Source organism: Mastigoproctus giganteus, chromosome 2 (assembly GCF_048544385.1).
Source record: "Mastigoproctus giganteus isolate SK-2022 chromosome 2, ASM4854438v1, whole genome shotgun sequence".
Taxonomy (NCBI): domain Eukaryota; kingdom Metazoa; phylum Arthropoda; class Arachnida; order Uropygi; family Thelyphonidae; genus Mastigoproctus; species Mastigoproctus giganteus.
In genome coordinates this window covers 236,137,634-236,160,898 of record NC_143576.1, presented here as the reverse complement: position 1 = coordinate 236,160,898, position 23,265 = coordinate 236,137,634, and the positions used below count along the sequence as shown (strand labels likewise).

Genomic DNA, 23,265 nt, shown 5'->3' with positions numbered 1-23,265 from the left:
ACACCTCCCAGCTCTGTTTACCATTCTGAAACACTACTTCGGCCTGGCAGAAACCTTACTTCAAATTTTGAAGTCTATTTTACTTCCTAGACACCTGTCTGTGACCCACAATAACTTTCAGGTAACTATTGACGTCTCAAGAGGCATCCTGCAAGGAAGCGTACCGTCAACTATTCTGTTTGCAGCGGTTTTGGAGCCTTTCCTAGCCCAGAATCCTAACTTTGTCTCTTATGCCTACGATCTGAAGTTCTGTGTTAGCTCAGATCATAATCATCAGATTCATATCAACCAACAAGCTTCTAGGCAGATATTGAGCTTGGAAAGTTATCTTGCCACAATTGGGCTGCATCTGAGCCCTTCCAAATCAGCGCAACTGACGATAACAAAGAAGAGGGTCAAAAATGATATCCAAATCTTTGTTAGTGGGGAGCCGGTGCAAAAAGTGACCTCTCATACTGACCTTGGTCTCACCTGGGATGATGGGCTCACCTTTCAGCCTCACTTTGTCAGGATGAGGCGGAAAACGTACACGGCTCTTTGGGCCATGCATCAGGAGCTCGGTGTTCAACAGCCAGCGCTGCTTGTTCGGCACATCCTGAGGTGTATTACGCCGATCCCTCTCTATGCATCAGAAATTTGGTCATCTGCCCCTGCCTCATACCTTCACAAGTATCTCAGTTTAGAGTACTAGTTGCTTAGATGGATGAACAGGATTGTAGGCTACCCCCGAAGTATCTCCAGATCGATCCTACAAGCAAATCTGGGCACCACTCCCTGGAGACATATCATCATGACAAAAAATGTCCTCATGCTTGCACGGCTTCTAATGGGGCGAATTGATGCTCCATCTGTATCCACATTAATCTCTGGCCTGAGGAGGGCAAGAGAGGAGCACCCAAACTCCTGTCTCCCTCTGCATCTTACGTTGTCAAGCATTGATTCCTCAAGGAACATGTTTCCAGCCAACTGTCTTTGGATCTTCAATAAATTTAGGATCCACCCTGATAGGTACTGTGAAGACAAGCCCTACAGTAAGGAAATCCTCAAGAACTGCTACCAGATAATGAATCTATGATACTCACCTGCTCCTGGACACGACTGACTTTTATTTAAACTTGCCTATTGGTATTTGACAAATATATTAAATATATTTTGTATATTTAATCCTGTATATGTCTCGGGTCGAGCACACATGTACTCTTGTTTATTGTATATGCGTTCCTTGCATCTTAGACTGTAAATATTCACACCCTTCTGGCACAGAGCCATCCCGGGGTGACCCAAGGTTTCTTGGGAAATTGATTTTAATAATAATAATAATTCCATGATCACTGAGTGTATATATTAGATGAACACATACAGAAAAATGTTAAACTACAGATTTTCCATCAAAATATTTAGTATATTAAAAAATACTTAGCATAATCTTACAAATATATCTTAAGTTAATCTCACTCTCATTAATCATCATGCCCCCTGAAATATAATAATGAAAAAATGTAATATTTAAAATAATTTATGAAATAAAGTTTAACTGATTTATTTATTGTTCTTATTTTATTAGTAAGGAAAATAAGTGAAATACATCAATGGAAGCTGGTGCTAAATTATACTTTCCAAGTATAAGTCCTCCATGACAGTTTAGTGAGTTTAAATCCTGTCAGAGACTAGGGGAATTCTTAAAGGCCTTTTCAATCGGGTAGTTAGCCAGCCAAGCTGGCAGTTGCAATGAGCAACTGTTGGCCAATACTGGTGAACTCTTCGTTGCTTTTGTGGATTTAAGATCATTGAGATTAATTATGAGGGCATCATTAGACAGTGTAGTACCACACGGTATGGTACTACACTTAAGGTGGTAGAAAATGAAAAAGACCTGGGAGTAATTGTGCAGTGAGATATGAAGTTTTCTGAGCAATGCAGACAGGCTGCCAGGGCAGGTCATGGGGTTTTGTCAATGATATATAGGAATTTTGCTAGCAGGGAAAAGGAGGTGATTGTCCTCCTGTATAAGGCAATGGTCAGGCCATGCCTTGAGTACTGCGTACAGGTCTGGAGACCTCATTTTAGGAAGGATGTAGATTTACTTGAGCGTGTACAGAGAAGGGCAACAAGATTGGTGAGGGGAATGAAGGGATCCTCTTACCAAGAGAAGCTTAAGTTCTGCAAATTGCAATGGCTGGAGACTAGGCACCTGCATGGTGATCTGATTGAGGTGTATAAGGCCTTGAATGGGTTGAGCACGCTGAATTCTGATGGGATCCTTCCACTTGTTCAGATTACGAACCTAAGGGGGCATAAATTCAAATTAAGAAAAGACAGATGTAGAATAGATGTGTGGAAATTTGCTTTTAGCCAGCGGGTGGTTAATTGATGGAACAAACTTCCATCTGTCATTGTGGAAGTTGACAGGTTAAATAAATTTAAGGAGGAACTGGACAGGCATTTGGAGGGAATGGTGTGATTTTTTTTTGGCTGATGCTGCATAAGCTCATACACTTACTTTCTTGCATCACATGCCACTACTACTACTAAGAAGGGATTCCTTTGGATTAGAGAAATGCCAGCCTATTACCAAACCACAAAGGCAGTTCTAAGAGCAGAGTGATTAACATCCAGTCAGTCTGACTTCAGCGACTGGGAAAATCATGAATTTCTTTTCTGTTTATACTCCGGGATGCCCAAACGGTCAGAGGAGTTCACAAGATAGACAGAAGACAGAGTAGAAGAAACAGCACCGCATTCAGCAGTCACGGGTTTGAACACCGGTCACTTAAGGCACGTGTACTTATGCACCCGCGCGCCTGACCACTAGGCTACGGCGGCCTTGGGAAAATCATGAAAGCAATGTTAAGAAAACAATACAGGAGTATAAAAATAAAAATGGTATTCTGAAGGAAACGCAAGCTGGTTCTTTTCTACTCAAAATATAAACAAGTTGGAGCATGCAGACACCTTAGTTAAGGGAAACGACTATGGCTAATATGTCCTTGACTGTGCCCTACCTCACAATCTTGAATAAAGTAACAAATGTGGTAGCCTCATTCAGAAGTAAGCTTTAGCGAGGGCAACTTGCACTTGGCTGCACCAGGAATAAAAACTAAAAAGGCTTAGTAGCATTTTTGGTCCTGTATTTATTGTCTTTTTTTTTTTTTTTTTATGTAAACCCCAAACACGAGAGGTATTAGAACCTACAGTACTTAGTACCGTGCTTGGGTTGGAGGTTGAGAAGACGAAAGAATATATATTTGTTGACATTGGACTTGAACTTCTGTAGACTGTAATTTTCAGGAAATACGTATGGAGGAAGGTTATTCCAGAAAATGGCAGTTGAATGAATAAACGAGGAAGATGAAAAGTTGGTTCTGTGAGTCTGAAGTTGGACAGTAAATGGATGTTGGCAGGTGGCTACACGTGTTCGAACTGTTTTGAAAGAGAGAGTGGGAATTACAGAAGCCAATTCAGAAGAATAGTGCTCATGGAAGTATCTGTAGAAGAGGCATGCAGCAGAAACAGTACATCTATGAGAAAGCGAGTGGAGAGACTCTGTTAGAGATGAATCATTAATTAACCTAACTGCCCTCTTCTGAATAGAATCAAGAAGCCTGAGAGAGGTTTTGGGGGCACCACTCCAGATGTGGGAACAATATTCCATGGTAGGGCGGATTTGCAATTTATACGTGAGCAGCCGTTTAGAAGAAAAGTAACGCCGAGAACGAAAGAGAAAACCAAGTTTTTTAGATGCAGAGGAAGCAATATTTGTAATGTGCTTGTGCAAAGAGAGATTAGAAGTCAGGGTAATCCCCAAAAGAGATATATCATTTTGCCTAGAAATCGGAGTGTCACCAAAAATAAGCATAGGAGCAGAAGAATCCTTTTTGCGAGATATAAGACAAGACTGAGTTTTAGAAGGGTTGAAATCAACTAAGTCGTCTTTGCCCCACTGGAGAATTACCTGAAGATCGGCATTTAAGGAATTGGTAGCAGATTTTTGAGTAGTTGAAGCTGATTGAGCAAGGCAAGGTTTCTCAAAATGGAAAGTGGAATGCAATGTGCTATCATCGGCAAAACTATGGATAGAATTTCCATTCAATGGAAGAAGGTCATTAATATACAAGAGGAAAAGAGTGGGGGAAAGAACTGAACCTTGGGGGAAACCGGCATTAGTGGAGAAGTTAGAAGACATAGAGCCATCTACCATCACCCTCAGTGAGCGATCAGAGAAAAAACTGGATAACCAATTACAAAAAACAGTTGGCAAACCATAAGATGGAAGTTTGTTTAGAAAACCTTTATGCCAGACACGATCGAAAGCCTTTGAGATGTCAAGAGCAACTACTTGTGTTTCACCGAACCTTTCCATTGAATTAGTCCATAAATGGGTAATATAAGCCAGAAGGTTTCTAGGTAGTTTAAGAGTTGGCAGTTAATTGATTTCTCCATTACTTTAGAAAGAGTAGAAGTAATTGCAATGGGATGATAATTGGATGGGAGGGATTTGTCACCCTTTTTGGGAACTAGCTGGATATGAGCAAATTTCCAAACAGAAGGAAAAACACCTTTGGAATAAGAAAATGAAAAAAGGCGACATAGAACAGGAGTAAGTTCAGAAGCACAGGTTTTGAGAACAAGTGGAGAAATACCATTGGGACCTAGAACTTTCTTAGCATCAAGATTCATCAAAATCCTTTTGACAGAAGACCGCAGGAGGCATTGAATGGAGAGTGCTGGGAATGGTGGGAGGTGTTTTACCAAGATCATTAATACATGAGTTGGAAGAAAAATGGAATTCTAGCAGGTTAGCTTTATCCTTGACTGAAGTGACAACAGAACCATTTGGTTTGGACAGAGGTGGGAGCAGAGATGGGCAAAAGTTGCGGCCAATAGCTTTGGCAAGAGACCACAATGCTCGGCTACCATTAGGGCAAGAAAGAAGCAAGTTTCCTACTCTTAGCCTATTCAAACTCTAGTTTGGACTGATTATTAACTGCTTTACAATTGTTGCGAGCTTTGGTGTAGGCAGAAAATGAATAACTAACAGAGATTTCTGAAATTTTCAATAGAAAAATAAAAGAAAAAAACTTTTCTTGAAACATACTATGATTTCCAGCTGAGTGGATGAAGGAGACAAAGAGAATAAAATCGCTAAAATATGTGTGGGGTCTAAAAGGTCACGTACATTCCTCCAAGTAAAGGACATTAGATAACAGAGATTTATGGGATGTGATCCACATAGATATGAAGTTCTCCATGCAGCATAATTCAATAAACATTTCCTCGTAGAACAGGGACACATATTCCTACTATATAAGTCAGTGGTCAGATTGCACATGGAATGCTGTCCAAGTTTTTTTAGACTACATCTAAAAAAATTTATTAAAAAAATTAAATTTATTTCTCAACAACACATTGTTAACAACACAAATCAAATCATATATTTTCTTAAATTATAAAAACAATTGTAAATAAAACTCTCTGTTACTTTTTTTGATATAATAATATTCTCTGCATCTATGTATAACCTATAAAACTGTTTCAGGTTTATCAAAACCTGATACAGTTTTTATCAAAATCTAGATCTTAATTCCACAGAAATTCTTCAACGATTCCAACTTTTTAAGTCCAATATGGTCAGCAGGTGCGACCTATTTTCTTGGTGCTATCTATTATAAAGTGAGTCTACAATTAGTTGGAAGCACACATAAGAGAAGACAGCATTAACTAAAAAAATTAAAGTCAATTTGTAGATTAATAGTCACATTGAAGCAACCTTCAAAATGTAGGTTAGTCTTCTACTTCAAACATCAGCCCTCTACGTGTCTACTTCTCAGAGTCCACATGTGAAACATATATCTACATGCATACTACTGGAAAAGTTAATGTATAAGCATAGAAATGTAATGGAAATCTGGTGAAAGTGTAGACCATTGGTTTCAACCAAGGTGCCATGTAATTTGAGTTTAAGTTACTTAAAGTTATTTTCATTTTTTGAAATTTATACATTTATTTCATTATAAAAAAGGGGTACAGTATCCATTGTACTGTATCTTTTCAACTTTGTGGTGATCTATAATTGATATTTATTTAGTACCTCTATATAAAGAATAAAATTATTATATAAGTATATATAATTTCTATTATGAATTATAATTTTGTTTTTAATTATATTATTATAATAACTATCATATTACATATATATTTTTTAATATTACACACACACACACACACACACACACACACACACACACACACACACACACACACACACACACACACACACACAGAATCAGATTATTAACAGGTCAAAAACCATCATGTTAGATATTTCTTTTGGCCTAGGAATGCTGTGAAAAAATTACTGGGACACTAAGGGTGCTGTGAACTGAGAAAGTTTGGGAACCGCTGGTGTAGACAAAAGGAAGGACATACACACATCCTACTGGAAGTATACAGTAATCTCTGAAGTGTTGGGCTGGTTATTATCCTGCTACAAAATACTCTCTGGTAGATCGATAAGGAATAATACAAGGCAATATATAGTAATACAAGTCATATACAGTACTGTTCTGAAATAGTACTATATACTGAGACAGGTATATAACATACCAAATACAAACTAGAGATGTGTTAAGTGCTATACACTATGACAGTTTCAGGTGGAAGTAGTAAACTATTATTTCTGTTATTAGGCACATTCAACAGTAATAATGCATTTAATCAAGCTTCTCATACGAAAGGAAGGATAAAGACAAAAACTCCTCTTTAAGGACTATTCTAAATTAATGATTTATTTATCATTCTATGCATTTTTAGAGTTAAAGTTTCAAGGTATGGAATTATACAACTAAGCATCGGTTTATGCATAGCTGTATAAATAAAACCAAACCAAAGTTTGCATAAAAAGCATCATTTCATAAGGTCTCAATATTATGAATCCCTTCACAAGTTGTCCTACTCATGCAATTCAAAGAAGCACTACTTCTCTTGAAAGAGAAGTACACTGTTACTTATTCTCAGATTAATGCAACCACATGGATGGCATCATATTGAAGATTACTTCCTCCTCCATTCAAGACAGATAGACAACCCAAATATTTCAACTTTCTGAGCCTTCTGCCATTTCACATATTGTTGAGTCAAGTCAAAAGTGGGGTGTGCTCTTGACATGGGGCCTACCCATCCACTGATGAGGAGAAAATCTCGAAAATAGTGCCATCTGGGTGACACTATTTTCGAGTGACACTACATTCACACAACTGAAAATAAGCAGCAATAATATTTATTCAGGAGAAGTGCTACTTCTTTGAGGTGTATGAGTAGAGAAACTTGTTGAGCTGGGATTCACAATATAAGATGTTGTAAAATGATGCCTTTTATGTAAACTTTAGTTTGCATTTTAGTTATACATCTATGCATCATGATGCCTAATGTATTAACTGTACATTAATTTAAAATTTATGTTAAATTTATACAAAGTCTTATATAGTGGCAACTTCTTTGCTCCCTCTTCAGAGACCAAAGTATCTATTAAGGACAGTGCTGGCAGCAGTGAAAGCCTGTTTGTGACTGGCTTAAGCTTTTGCAATACTCTGTATCATGCTTCTTATTATTACTATTATTAACTCAATCCAGTGCAGAATGCTTCACCCCTGAACAGCCTTCGGCTAGGGAGGTGCCTATATACATTTGTATGAGAAACTGGAGCAGCTGGGTATATTCTTACCACACATATGCCATATCCAAAAATTTCATTACTTCATACAGCATTTCCTCGCCACCTTTTCTTACTTCTGAATATACCATGAATTGTTAAAATAACAGAACAAACTTATCTGTGAAAAGATCTAAACCTCCCAAACACTTCCTTGTTCATTTCACAAATATATGTGGTCTCAGTTGTAATCTCAATGATGTCCATTTCCACTTACAGTCTGCCAAACCCCATGTACATTTTCTGACAGAATCCCAGTTATTGGATGATTCAACCACTGCTCATCTCAGTTATTCGAATTATTTGCCGTATGATTCCATTTGCTTCAAAGGTGGTACTTATGCATATGTCTGTTCTGATATTCTTTGTTAGAGACTTAATAATTTGGAATCTTCTCTTTTCGGCCTTCTCTGGCTTAAAATCTCTACCACATTCTGTCAAATTCATCTGTTGTCTCTACCGTTCTCCCAACTCCACTAATCACCTGGAAGTCTTTCACTTCCTCTCTTTGAAATTTGACTTTCCCCAACCAAACTTTCCTAACAGTGAGGTAATTTTCCTTGGTGATTTTAATGTTCACAATGCCAGCTGGCTTCTGTTTTCTAGTCACGCAGACCCAGCTGGTCGAGACGCTAAGGTGTTTGCAATTACTACTGCTGAACTCATACAGATAATTCATTTACCTACCAGAATACCAGGCAATCCTAACCACACAGCCAACATGTTTGCTCTTTTTCTCACAAAAAAACCCTTCTAAGTACACAGTTGAGGTGAGTGGTCCTCTAGGCACAACTTGATGATGGTCTCTTCTCCAATGAAACCTTTCTCTAGTGGCCATGCTTAACCTCATGTTGTTTGGCATTATAATAATGCAAAATGGGATGATCTGAGAGATTTCTTTCCTTTTTTTTTTCCTTGGTCAGATCACTGTTTCAAACCTTCTGATGTCAACCTTTGCACAGATCGTGCCAGTGAAAATATTCTTGTAGGGATGAAACCCTTCATTCCACACTCTACCTTAAAATCTTGTCCTTTACCTACACCTTGGTTTTTCCAATAAATGTGCTAAGGCTGTCCACGAGAAGAATGTTGCATACTGTAATTGGCTTGTATCCAAATCTCCAGGTTTATTTTCTGCATATGCCAGAGCTCGCAACAATTGTAAAGCAGTTATTAATCAGACCAAACTAGATTTCAAACTGGCTAAGAGTAGAATACTTGTTTGTTTCTTGTCCAAATGGTAGTCAAGCATTCTGGTTTCTTGCCAAAGTTATTGGTCACAACTTTTACTCATCTCTGTTCCCATCTCTGTCAAAACCAGATGGTTCTATTGCCACTTCAGCCAAAGATAAAGCTGACCTGATAGCATCCTATTTTTCTTACAATTTGTATATTGATTATCTTGGCAAACCACCTCCCACCATTCTAAGTACACTCTGTTCAATGCCTCCTGTGGTCTTTCATCGAAAGTATGTCAGAAAGATTTTGAACAATCTTGATGCTAAGAAAGCTCCAGGTCCTGATGGTATTTCTCCACTTATTCTTAAAACCTGTGCTCCTGAACTTACTCCTGGCCCATGTCACCTTTTCCCACTTTCTTATTCTAAAGGTATTTTCTCTTCTGCTTGAAAATTTGCTCATATCCAGCCAGTTCCTAAAAAGGGTGACAAATCCCTCCAATCCAATTATTATCCCATTGCCTTACTTCTACTCTTTCTAAAGTAATGGAGTTATCAATTAACTGCCAACTCTTATTAAACTATATGGAAACCTTCCATCTGATCAATGTTCGTCAGTATGGATTATGTCAGTGTCGATCCACTGGTGATATCCTGGCTTATGTTACCCATAATTGGACAAATTCAATGGAAAAGTTTGGTGAAACTCAAGCAGTTGCTCTCGACATTTCAAGAGCAACTGTATAGGAGGAGATCATGTTTGAAATAAAGGTCTTCTAAATATGCATCCACCTTATGGTTTGCTAACTGTTTTTTGTACTTGGGTATCCAGTTTCTCTCTGACCGCTCACTGCGGGTAATAGTAGATGACTGTCAGTTTCTAACTTCTTCACTAATGCTGGTGTTCCTCAGGGTTCAGTTCTTTATCCCGCTCGTTTTCTCTTGTATATTAATGACCTTCTTCTATTGACCTCCATAGCCGAGTGGTCAGGAGCGGAAGTGCAGTAGCAAATGCTCTTTGAGTAGACTGGGGTTCAAGCCCCTGACTGCTGAATACGGTCGATCTGCCAACCCGCACTGGACCAGCATGGCAGATTATGGTCCATTTCCCTCAGCATGAATTGTTGAGGAGGCTTCCATCCTGCAGTGGGTTGATAATGGCTGCACTTTCTTTCTTTCTTTTTTTCTTTCTACTGACCAGAAACCTATCCTAGTTTTGCTGATGATAGCACATTGCATTCAACTTTCCAGTTTGAGAAAACTTGCCCTGCACAAAACAGTTTCAACTTCTCAAATATCCACTATCAATTCCTTAAATGCTGATCTCCAGGTAATTTTACAGTGGGACAAAGATAACTTAGTTGATTTCAATCCTTCTAAAACTCAATCCTGTCTTATATCTCACAAAAAGAATTTTTCTGCTCCTATGCTTATCTTCGATGACACTCTGATTTCTAGGCAAGATCATATATCTCTATTGAGGATTATCCTAACTTCTAATCTCTCTTACCATAAACACATCACAAACATTGCTTCCTCTGCATCTAAAAAACTGGGTTTTCTCTTTTGCTCTCAGCGTTACTTTTCTTCTGAACAGCTATTCACTCTGTACAAATCACAAATTTGTCCTACCATGGAGAATACTGTTCCCACATCTGGATCGATTCCCCCAAAACCTCTCTCATGCTTCTAGATTCCATTCAACACAGGGCAGTTAGATTAATTAATGACTCATCTCTAACAGAGTCTCTTCACTCTGTCTCATAGACATTTTGTTTCTACTGCATGCCTTTTCTATAGATACTTCCTTGAGCACTGTTCTGAATTGGCTTCTATAATTCCCATTCTCTCTTCCAAAGCAGTCCAAACATGCTGCAACCAGTCAACATTCTTTTACTGTTCAAACTCACACAACCAACTTTTCTTCTTCCTCATATATTCATTCAACTTCAGTTTTCTGGAACAACCTTCCTTCATATGTATTTCCTGAAAATTACAATCTACAGAAGTTCAAGTCTAATGTCAACAAGTATCTTCTTTCATCTTCTCAACTTTCAATGCATGCATGGTGCCAAGTACTATAGTTTTTCTAATACCTCTTGTGTTTGAGGTTTTCATAAAAATAAATAAATAAAATTAATTTAAAAAAATGAAGCACACATATATAAAGTGATACAAGCAAAAGGTAGAAACACATAAATACATAAGTATCATAATATACAGCAATACCCCTCATAGCACTGATAATTGGTACCGAAACTATTCCGTGTTATGTGAAACCGTGCTGATTGAGGTATAATTATAATGGGTTTTAATTGAATGTGTAGCAGAGAAACAGTCTACAAACAAATTATAATAAATCTATAAACAATTTTGCACTTGATAGCCAATTTGAAATTTAAAAAAATATTGCAAAAATTTTATTAATGAAAAGATAACATGAGAGATGAGAAAAAAGCTTTAAAAAAGCAGTTGTTTATTTAGGTATTTCAATAATGAAGTCTGGTGATATCGATGCTATGTTCAACATTCGGATCTCTATTCTTAATCGCCTCGCAGGCCATGTCAACCCCCCAAAAAACTTTCTCCAGTTCTTCTGTTGAAAATTGTTTTGGTGGCACTTCAGAATTGTTTTCCTCTTCTGCATATGCAGTTTGCTTGCTAATTTCAAGGAGAGCTGCATCATCTAAGTCATTTGCATGTGAGTCAATGCAGTCCCGTACATTGGCAGTGTCCAAAGTTTTGAATCATCCCAAGTCTTTTCCGACCTTCACAATGTCTTCGGAAATTATCTGAACTTGCGATTCAAAACCAGTGAAATCATTTACTAAATAGGGCAAAACATGCTGCCAAACAGAATGCATGTTGTTGGCAGTAATTTCTAGCCAAGATGCAGATATATTTTTGATCATATTTAAAGGGGTAAAAAATAAATTTTGAAATGAAAAGTTTGAAAAACTATTATGTCGTCTCGTCAGGATGGAATTAAGAATACTGAACACTGTTGCACATTGCAGCTGACTGCCTGAAGAGAGCTATTGTCACATGTGCATGGTACACAATAGAATTGGCACCGCAGCATATATGTATAGTACCTGTCTATAGGCTATTGAATAAATTTTAATATGTACAGTAAATTTTCGACTTAAACTTAATTGAAAACTGTGTTATAGTGAAACCTGTGCTGTTTGAAGCCGTGCTAAGCGAGGTATTGCTGTATACAACATTCATATATATAATAATACATAGTACTGCCATAAATACTGTCACATAGGTTACTGCATGTAGCCACAAAATAATGGAGTTATGGCAGTATGCCAGTAGAGGAACTCAAAACTTTGTGAGTTTATTCTTGAACATCCAACAAATGAAGCAACACAATACTCATTCAAAATGCCCTCACACTCTTGTTTTTTACACAAGACCTCAAATGTTACGGCCATTCATCAATAGAAGCATGCACAACATCCAGCAGGAAATTGGCCATAGCATGCTCCAGTAATCTCTTCAGACTCTCCAATGTGGTATGCCATTTACCACAGACAATCCCTTCCAAAATAGCCCACAAACGGTAATCAAGTGGATTAAGATCTGGGCTGGTGGGAGGCCATTCGTGATGACTGATGAACTCTGGCACATTCTCAGTCAGCTGTGTTTGCCTTGTGGGCAGGTGCTGAGTCCTGTTGGAAGATCCAGTGCTGACCACTAAAGAGAATCTGATTGAGGGGTCTCACATGCAACTCCAGAATATCATTCAGGTACACCTTGGCACTAGTTTTTGTTCCCTGAACACAAAAATGCATCTTTGTTACACCTTCGTAGGAGAGTCCCCCCAAACCATCACTGATGCTGGATGATGACTCCTTTCAGACCTTTTAACGGCCTGATATGTCTCTGCAGAGCTATGAGCATACATCTTGTCATTTTGATGGTTGTAACTCCTCAATAGTAAAAATCTTTTCAACTGTGAAGAGTATCTGTTGATGCTTACCATTCTCATGCCGATGCTGCAGTGCCTCTGATCTTTTGCACCTCTGTTCCATCAGAGCTGGAGTTAGGAACTGTCCTATTCTCCTGTGGGCACTCATCCCTAAATCACATTTGATTATGCGTGACCTCGATCTTGGTGGCATTCCCATTTCTTCGGACATGATTTTCTGTTTTCGTAGGGGATTCCTATGAATTCTGTTCTCCACTGCCTTGATAGCTGCAGGGGTCCTCACAGTTCTTGGGCAGCCAGACCGGGACCTGTCATCAGTTCTCTACTGTTCGTTGTACCTATCAATTGCCCTTCCGAAACCACTTTAAATAAGCCAAAGACAAATCTTCAGCTTATTCCAAGTGGTTTCAGAAGTTTGAAAATTGTAGGTGCATCATGTCCTGCCTTATGAAGACCTATGACAGCAGTCCTGTTTTCTTTATCTCCCCATTCCATTTTCACTGGCTTCCTTCACTAGTTGATATCTGTTAAAGAAAACCATACATTAGTACTACACATGATGCAAAACCCACATCGCTATGATATCATTTTCATTTTTAAAGGAGTCTTACTTTTGTGACAGCATTAATGGCAGTACTGTGTACACACAAACAAATTAATTCTCCTCAGCAGAGGAGCAAAGCAGGGTTGAACAGAGACTGCTTGTTTGTTTGTTTTATTTGGTTTTTAGGAGCATTAGCAACTAAGGTCATATTGCTCCAACAGAGACTGCATTCTGAAGGGGATAATCAGGAAACTGCTCCAGCTGTATGTGATAGTACACATCCTGTACCTTCTGAGATCTGTGCACTTTCTAATCACAGAAATTATGGGGTAAATCTTCAGGGTATCATAACATTTGGAGGGCATTAGCTAGAAAAAACCTTCTAAGCATGGTTAAATTCTGTAATTAGCTTATTTGGGGGAATCCACACATTACTGCAAAGAATGCTGGACAGCCTAGAGTTGCAACAAGAATGTGGACATTTGGGGGTGCCAAGACAATTGGTGAGAAGCAGAGAGAGGATGCATAAATTTCCCGTAATGAGCAACTGATTCCAAGGGGTGCAACCAAGATTTGCATACATTATAGATCTCAAGATGGTGAAAGGGTAGCTATTAATACGGTTCAATCACCTTAAAATGTAGTACTCAATACCCATGAATTTTTTGATTTTAGTGAGGGAAGTGGAGGACCAAACCATCAAGGCATACATGGGAATCAGAACAAGACACGTTTGTATATAGTGAGTGGCAAGTTTATGGTTGTTTACTCCAGTAATTTCCTGTCTTATCGCCCATTCACTCTTTCAACATGCTTGTAGAAATCATGTCACTACATCTGACTGGGTAATCAATTTTCTGTGTGTGAAAACCACATACAACCTATGGACCGGAAGTAGGAAGAATAGATTTTGAAGATACAATATTATGAAAATGAAATAACCATATTATTCCTTAACTTTTACTCACCCTTCAATTGGTTTTTGTAAATCATATATTTCTTCTACCTGTACACCTCTGACACCAAAATCTTCCAAAAGCAATGTAAACAAACCTTTAAAAAATGTTTATATTAAATATATTTAAATAATATGAATATGTTTCATTTACAAACCAATAAAAATTTTTACTCTTTTACGTATATCCAAATGTTAAGTACATGAAGATAGCATTTTTAATACTTAGAATCTTAATTTTTGAAATCTTAGCAAAATAAACACTTAAAATTCTAAAAATTATTTTCATAGTATAAGGTGGTACTGAATACGGTTTATTCAGTACTAGCACAAGTAGGCAGCAGTTCTTTAGACTTGTCAAGACCATTTGTCTTCCTCACTCCATACCCACAGGGGCTTGAACTCTTCTACCTAATATCCTCATTACTCCTTTGATAAGTAACTATTCTATTATTCAATTCTTTGAAATACAAAGGGATGATAAGTGGAGGAGAAGACGAGGCCCCTACAGGTGTGAAGTGGGAATGGCAAATGACTTTTTTGGACACTGGCAGGCCAACAGAGTTGCATGCTACCATTACAATCTAATGCAGCAAACTGATTAACCAAAGTTACTTTTTTTTTTACTGAAGTTTATTATTAAATAAACTTTTTTAATGCAAATTTGCTATTAACTGCAACAAGCTGTGTTTGTTATGCACTACTTTTACCTATAACAAAACTATAATTAAACAAACTAAACAAGTAGCTGACAAAGTGGTTATTGTGGTTCCTGCAAACTTTCTTTCGTGCTATTTTTTTTAACTTGATGTGGGTGTCAGATTTAGGGATTCATGCATGGGTGTGGAGTCTTACAAAGCATTCTTGCAGGATCCTATGCTGTTGTATATCACTGGGTGAGTATTAGCTCTGTCTGGTTAATTTCCTTTTTTGATATTTAATTATAGCTTGGTTGTAGATAGTAATAGCAACTCACAAGCATGACTTGTTGCTGTTAGCAGCAAATTCATGAGTAGGAAAAAAAGATGATTACCATATTAATTTAAAATGGTAACCATCAGTTGGTTATACTCTGTATAGTTGCACACTTTTTTATTTAATGAATGAAGCATGCAATGAACTCGTTTTCTGATATTTATACATAATTAATGCATAAAGTTATGATCCCATTGTAACTTACATTATATTACTTTCTTTTTACTGATAAAAGGCAAAATCATGATGGAAATTAAAAAATATATGCCAAATTATGCATCTTCCTATGCTAACCATGTAAAATAGTGACCACTATCAGCCACAGATATATGTAATTAAAGATTAATTCTCGTAACAACTTTGTAGGCATAATGATAGCACAAATCTCACTGTTAATTTTGTTTTACTCCCCTCCCAATACGATTTGTGGAATCATAGCTTTTGCAATGTTTGAGCCTTCTAGTGACATTCATCGAAAGTACATTCAAGAAAAATATCACTGAAAGCTAGAAGTTAACACTCTCAAAAAGCTACAATTTTAATTATATTAGGAATGGAAGGTGGGGGGAATTATTTATGGGAAACAGCAACCCCAGAGCAACGTACCAACTCTGTGGTACTACACTGACAGTGGTAGAGAATGAAAAGGACCTGGGGGTAATTGTGCAGGCAGATATGAAGTTCTCTGAGTAGTGCAGACAAGCTGCAAGAGTAGCTCATGGTGTCATATCAATGATATACAGAAATTTTTCTAGCAGGGATAAGGAGGTGATTATTCCCTTGTATAAGGCAATGGTCAGGCCACACCTTGAGTACTGTATACAGGTCTGGAGGCCTCATTTCAAGAAGGATGTAGAGCTGCTGGAACGAGTACAGAGAAGGGCAACAAGATTAGTGAATGGAACAAAGGGTTGCTCTTACGAAGAAAGGCTTAAGTTTTGAAAATTAGTGTCTGGAGACAAGGCACTGGAGAGGTGATCTGATAGAAGTGTATAAAGCCTTGAATGGTTTGAGCATGCTCAATGCTGATGGGATTCTGCCTCTTGCTCAGAATAATCACCTGAGAGGGCATAAATTCAAATTGGGGAAAGACAGATGTAGGATAGATGTGCGGAAATTTGCCTTTGGCCAGCGGGTGGTTAGTTGGTGGAACAGACTTCCATCCCTTGTTGTGGAAGTCGATAGCCTAAATAAATTTAAGGCTCAGCTGGACAGGTATTTTGAACGAACGGAGGGGTGAAGTGGAAGTTTTTTTTTTTTGGCTAATGCTGTATAAGCTTGCTTTCTTGCATCATATGCCTCTGCTAATGCTAATAGCCTAATTAAAGATATTCTCCTGACAAGAGGGTCTTTTCCGGCAGTTATAAATCTGTATTTCCACAACTGCTGAAAATCAAGTTTTATCTACATATTTTGGAGCAGTCTTTGAAACTTTTTCAAAATGATTCATTTAAAAATTTAACAGACACATATTCCTATTTATTAACATAAGTCCAAGATATAAATGTTTATCACTTTTAAAAACTCAACTTACAGTAATAATTTAATGAATATTTCTCATTAGTTTTTTGTTTTCCTAAGTGATTGAACTGGTTCATTTTTCACATCTCAATTTTTTGAAGTTAACAACCTTATAGTGGGCACATCACAACTGTTAGAGCAGTAAACATACTGGTGTACAGATTTCGTAAATAAAGCTTTTGGGAAAAAAAGCAAGAAATATTTGAAAATGAGAAATTTTAAAAATCTATTCTTAACTCTGATACAGTATTAGATAATAAAATCAAAAATTATTTTTAAAAACAAAAGTTTTGTTATGGAAAAAAAAAAAATATATATATATATAATACGAATAAAATAATAATTTTTCCCTAACTTCCTTAACATGCTTTGCTGCTGCTTATATCTGCAAGAATTCTTTATGTGTACCTTGGTGTGTTTCTGTGTGGCACTTCACTTGGGTGCTGGAAATACTGTTCAAGGTTTAGGCTTAAATGGATGTCAGATGAACTAATGAGACTCGTGGCAGAGAAGAAAAATGCATGGGATGAATACAGATTATCAGGAGACATAGAAGCTAGGCCATGACGCCAGGTAGTATCAAATGCCTTCTCTATGTCTATGGAAACCATAACAAGATGTTCATTTTTTACAAAGGCATTACGAATTGCAGACTCAGCTTTGATCATGAGATCTAAGGAGGACCTGTTCTTATGAAACCCATGCTGATGATTACTCATTAGGTGTTCTGTTTCGATGATCCAAACAAGTCGATTATGGATAATTTTTTCAAGTAATTTACCGAGGCAACCAGAGAGGGAAATTGGTCTGTAACTGTATGGACTGGTAGGATCTTTTCCAGGTTTCAAAAAGGCAAGAACTACGGCATGATGCCAAGAGCTGGGATAAATGTTTTCCAGAAATATTCAGTTATAGTAGACCAGCAGTATTTGCAAACTTTTGTCACCAAGCTTTTGTAACATGATATAAGATATTACATCTGGCCCAGTGGCACTGTTGCATGTTGTTTTAATGGTAGTAGAAGTTCAGAATATTGAAGAGGCTGGTTATACGGAAGGGAAACTGAGGTGCGAAAGTTGATGGCACGTTGTTCAGTCATGATCTTTATTTTCTGGAAATCTGGAGAATGATTTGATGCTGCAGAAATTTGGGCAAAGGTTTTGCCCAAGGCATTTGCTATGTCCTCAGGAGCAGAGAGTTCTTCCACGAAAGAATTGGTGAAGGGGTGGTTCGAAATTTGCTGGAAATCTGCCTAATTTTCTTCCATATTAACTTGGAGTTAGTGTTTCTATTTATGGTAGATGCAAACAGAATCCAAGAATTCTTCTTGGCTTGTCTCTGAATGAGACGTGTTTTTTGCCCTTAATTTCTTGTAGTTGATAAGATTAACTGTGGTTGGGGATTTACGAAATAAATTCCATGCTTTATTTTTTAACTTCTTTGCTTTTGTGCATTCTTCATTCCACTAATAGTTGAGGTGCCATCGGGACTGGGAATTCGACAGTGGAATTGAACAGTTAGCTGCAGATAGTAGGTGTGAAGTGATATAATCCATGGCTTCATCTATCGACTGTTTTTTTTTTTTTTTTTTTTGGTAGTTGTTGGCGCATCGGCATCTGTGGCCATAATGCATCTCCCAAGGTTTTTGCAGTACTTTGATCCAAGCCCGAGGCGGGATTCGAACCCGCGACCTTTGGGTTGCCAGGCAGGTACTTTACCCACCTGGCTAGCCCGGTCAGCGACTGTGTTTGTATAAATTTCTCATCCAGAGTGACAGCTGACTGAAATCTTGACCCAGTTGACTCAAGAGAATTCTATTTCTTGCAGGGTTTGACTAATGGTGGTTGTGCAGTGAGCAAATCACAAATAATCGGAAAATGATCACTGCCCACGGGATTGTCCAAAACAGACCATTCCACGATTGGAAACAGAATCAGGGAGCATATCGAGAGATTTATTTCAGAAGTTTGTCCAGTTGGTAATTGCATGTGAGCAGGTGCATCGGTATTACGAATGGTAAGGTTTTGCTTATCTACAAAGGTTTCAATCAGCCGGCCATGCCTATCCAATTTAGTAGATCACCATAAGGGGTGGTGGCCATTGAAATCCCCCAAGAGACAGACAGGGGAAGGTAGCTGTATTAGCAGGTTTTCAAGATCTTGGTAAGAGACGGTATGACTTGGTGGGAGATAAATTGATAGTAATGTTAACTCAATTTGGGTTATCAAACGTAACGTAACGCAACAACTTCAGTTTTCAAAACAATTTGCTTGGTTGGGATCTTTGAGCTGACCAAGGTGGCCACACCTCCATGGGCGGAAGATGAAATATTACGATCATGTCAATAGATAGAATAGTTCTTTATGCTGGCAGAAATTTGAGAAGTTAGATAGGTTTGCTGTATACAGAAACCAACTGGAGAGTAGTGGTTAATTAAGTCTTGAATATTGTTAAAGTTGCTACGAAATCCTCTACAATTCCATCGAAGAATATAAGGCATTACTGGTGTTTAGTAAAAGAAGCTATATCTGACTGTTTTTTTGATGTGACTGGTTTATGGCATTCAGGTTTCGGTTTGTCTTTTTTGAAGAAGAATGGCCGACCAGTGTCCATATCTTCTTCCACATGTATTTTTAAGACTGGGTCTTCTTGTCTGGATGAGTCAATTGTATCCATGGATGTGTCCTGAATATTCGTTTTTATGTTTGAGCCTCGATTATTTGATGCAGTATTATTCATTGGAGGAGGCGGCGAAGGAGATTTCGCCGGTACTGTAAGAGCAGTATTGCTTGCCTGGTTCAACTGTTTGGGGATATTGGACTGTTGCTGGGAGAGAACGGTTTGTGCCCAGTCAGAGATTGAGGTGTTTGAAGGGACTGTAACATCAGTCTGGGTGGCCACTGATCGATATTTTTGTGCAACACTGGCATATGTACGTTTAGCAATACTGGAGCAATTAATTTTCTCGCTTCTTGAAAGCTTACTTTATTTTCAATTTTATACTTCACAGTTTTCTTTCAGTTTTCCACCTGTTGCATGTCCTAGAATAAGTGGGATGGTTGCCTTTACAGTTAGGGCAGATCATTTCTGTTGCTAAACAATCATTTTGAGTATGATCGGAGGACCCGCAGTTGGGACAAACTGGGTTTCCTCTACATGCCGTTTGAGAGTGGCCATTTGGCACTCTCAAAACTTTTGGCACTTATACCATCTCAAGGGATTAGGAATGTATGGTCGAATGCAGCAAAGAAGATAACCTGCTTTTATGGACGAAGGTAGGTTTGGGGTATTAAAAGTGAGAATAATATTCCTTGTAGGTGTGAGTGTACTGTCCTTTTTAATCATGATTCTTTTCACTACAATTACATTTTGCTCATGAAGCTCTTGACTTATCTCTTCCTCTGAGACATTCATTAGATCCCAGGTGATATAACTCCCTTAGATGTGTTTAGCATTTCATGGGGAGAAACTTTAACTGGAATTCCAGCAAAATTTGTAATTTTCAGTAGATGCTCTGAATGTTTCTGGCTGTTCGTTTCTATTAGTAGGTCCCCTGATTGTAGTCTCTTGATTGTCTTAGGAGATCCTGCTAGACTTTCCAGGTGTTCCTGGATAAGAAATGGAGACAGTTTAGTCATGCAGTAAGAGAGTGCATTATGAGAAATGCAGGCAAATCTGTGGCCGAGGAGTTTGTTTTAAACCTCTTGGGTTGCGACATGTCGTGTTCAGTTTCTATGTCCGACCAAGAGCTTGTCGGCTCTAGAGAAGGAAACACATTATGTTCCATCCATAATTTCTCCTTTTGGCCCTTGGCAGATTAACTGTTCTGCCAAGGTTTCTGGCCCCGCCACGGGGAGGAAGGAACAGTGCCCGGTGTGACCAAGCGTAGAAATATGAAAAATAAAGAAAGGTAGCTTTTCTTTCTTGTTCTGTACAAGTACTTTTGTAACAGTAACTGATATTAAATAAATAAATTTCTTAAGGACAGGAACTTAAAAGAACTATAATTCACTTTTATACATCACACTTTAAGCACAGAGAAAATGCTTGATCACAATCGCTTGGCATCCCGGGACATAAATTTAAGGAAGAATTAGATGAATTATTAGAAGAGATGGCTAGGTAATGTAGGAAGTTTTTATTTCCTTTTTGGCTGATGTTGTATAAGCTTGCTTTCTTACATCATTTGCCACTACTAATATTAATATTAGATAACAATATCAAAAATCATCAAAAAAAAAAAAAAAAAAACTTTGGCTACCTTAAAGCCAAATCTCAGGATAGCAAAGTGGGTAGTTAAAAAAAAAAGAAACCAAACCTCTGGAAAACATAGGAATGAGTGTTTTCGGACAAACATAGTGTCATAAATATTTTTTTTTATGATTACACTTTTCCAGTTAAAAAATAATTAATGATGCAGATTAGAAGTGAATACTAAAATTCACACTGATGTAATTCAAATTGATATTTAAATATTTAAGTTTCTTGTGTACAGAAGAAGGGTAACAGCTAATGAGTTAAGGCTTTAAATAGGCTGAATAAACTAAATGCAAAAAACACACGTAAGGAAATAAATTTAAATTGGAAAAGTTTGCATGTAGAACTGATGGGTGGGAATCTGTTTTCAGTTGGAGAAGAGGTAAGTAACCTTTTCCCTTGTCAGTGGCATTTTTATTCATTAAAACTAATAATTTTGTCACAAGTGCCCCTTGAACTGGTGTATGAACATAGAAATAAGCAATTCGTATAAGTATTATGCAATCAGCATGGTACAGAAAATCTTCCCACATGGCTAGGACTATTGATACCTGAGTCAGAGAATACTTGATTATTGAATAAAGTTCTACCTGGTGTTTTGGAAGTGGGTAGTTTGAATAAATTTAAAGGACTAGACAAATTATTTGAGGGGATAGGTAAATGATGTGGGTAATTTTTTTTTTTTGGTTGATGCTGTTTAATCTTGCTTTCTTACATCATTTGGCTGCTACTGATACTAATTTACAGGTCTCTTAAGATTTTCAATCAGATACAAATCATACATAATGAATTCAACAACAAACAATACACACTAGCTTAGATGGGAAAACAATCCACAAAAGGATGCAGCTTTCATAACATAAGCTTAAAGAAGTGTATGGCAGAGCTCAACAAACATGGTCGACTAGTGCATGGCAACTAAGCAATCCAGATTGACAACTAGTATTTTACAGGTCATTCTGAGGCTGTGAGGTCAAATTGACAATTCTATGTTTTACGATTGTTGTGGTCTGTACCTTGCAAGGACTGACATGATTCAACAAATGTACAGTACAATGGACTCTCGGTAGGAACACTAAACTATTAACAGCATTATTTTACAGAACAAATTAGCATTAGTAGAAGCACATGATGCAAAAAAACTTTGAATTTCACCACTCCATTTGCTCGAAAAGTTTGTCCAGTTCTTCCTTGAATTTATTTCAGCTATCAACTTCCACAAAGACAGGTAGAAGTTTGTTCCAGCAATCAACCACTCGCTGGCTAAAGACAAATTTCTGCACATCTATTTTACAACTGTCTTTCCTCAATTTGAATTTACGTCCCCTCGGGTGAGTAATCTGAGCAAGGGGAAGAATCTCATTAGCATTGCACCTGCAGGTGCCTAGTCTCCAGAAGCTGCAATTTACAGAATTTAAGCCTTTCTTGGTAACAGCAACTCTTTGTTCCCCTCACCAATCTCATTACTTTTCTTTGTACTCATTCCAGCAGCACTATATCCTTAGTGTAATCTGACCATTGCTTTTTCAAAGGAATAATCACCTCCTTATCCCTGCTAGCAAAATTCCTGTATATCATTGACAAGAACCCATGAGCTGCTCTAGCAGCCTATCTGCACTGGTCAGAAAACTTCATATCTGACTGTAAATTAGCCAAAGTCTTTTTCATTCTTCACTACCCTCAGTGTAGTAGGCACATCTGATATGATACTCTGGGATTACAGCTGCCCATATGCAGTATTTTATATTTGTCAATGTTAAATTCAGTTGACACTTCTTAGCCCACTGCCCAACTTTTCTGGATCCTGTTGCAGCAGCATACTGTCATTACTGTTATTAACAACTCTGCCAACCTTCATATTGTCTGGAAACTTGGAAAATAAGCCAGACAGACCTTCATCAATATCATTGATAAATATAGAAAACAACAATGGTCCCAAAACTGAAATCTGAGAAACTCCACTAATAACATTAGTCCACGAAGAGCAGTCCATTAATTACCACTCTCTGTCTTCTCGCACTTAACCATCCCTTTATCCATAGCAGCAACTTGCCCTTAATGCCATACTGCTCAAATTTGTACAGCAGCCTTCCATGTGCAAGGGTATCAAAAGCTTTCCTGAAATCCAAGTATATGATATCAAAATTATTTTTTGCATCCTGTTCCTTTGTGACCACATCATAGTAT

General features: G+C 37.7%; 1 protein-coding gene across 1 annotated transcript in view; it reads right to left on the bottom strand.

The window, feature by feature from the left end:
• The window catches only part of caly (ubiquitin carboxyl-terminal hydrolase calypso), a 175,797-nt gene that overhangs the window by 137,320 nt on the left and 15,212 nt on the right, over window positions 1–23,265 (bottom strand). The window contains exon 2 of the mRNA XM_090390239.1: window positions 14,339–14,423. Within this exon, the coding sequence (XP_090246365.1) occupies window positions 14,339–14,423 (85 nt within the window). The remainder of the gene's footprint in view (window positions 1–14,338; window positions 14,424–23,265) is intronic.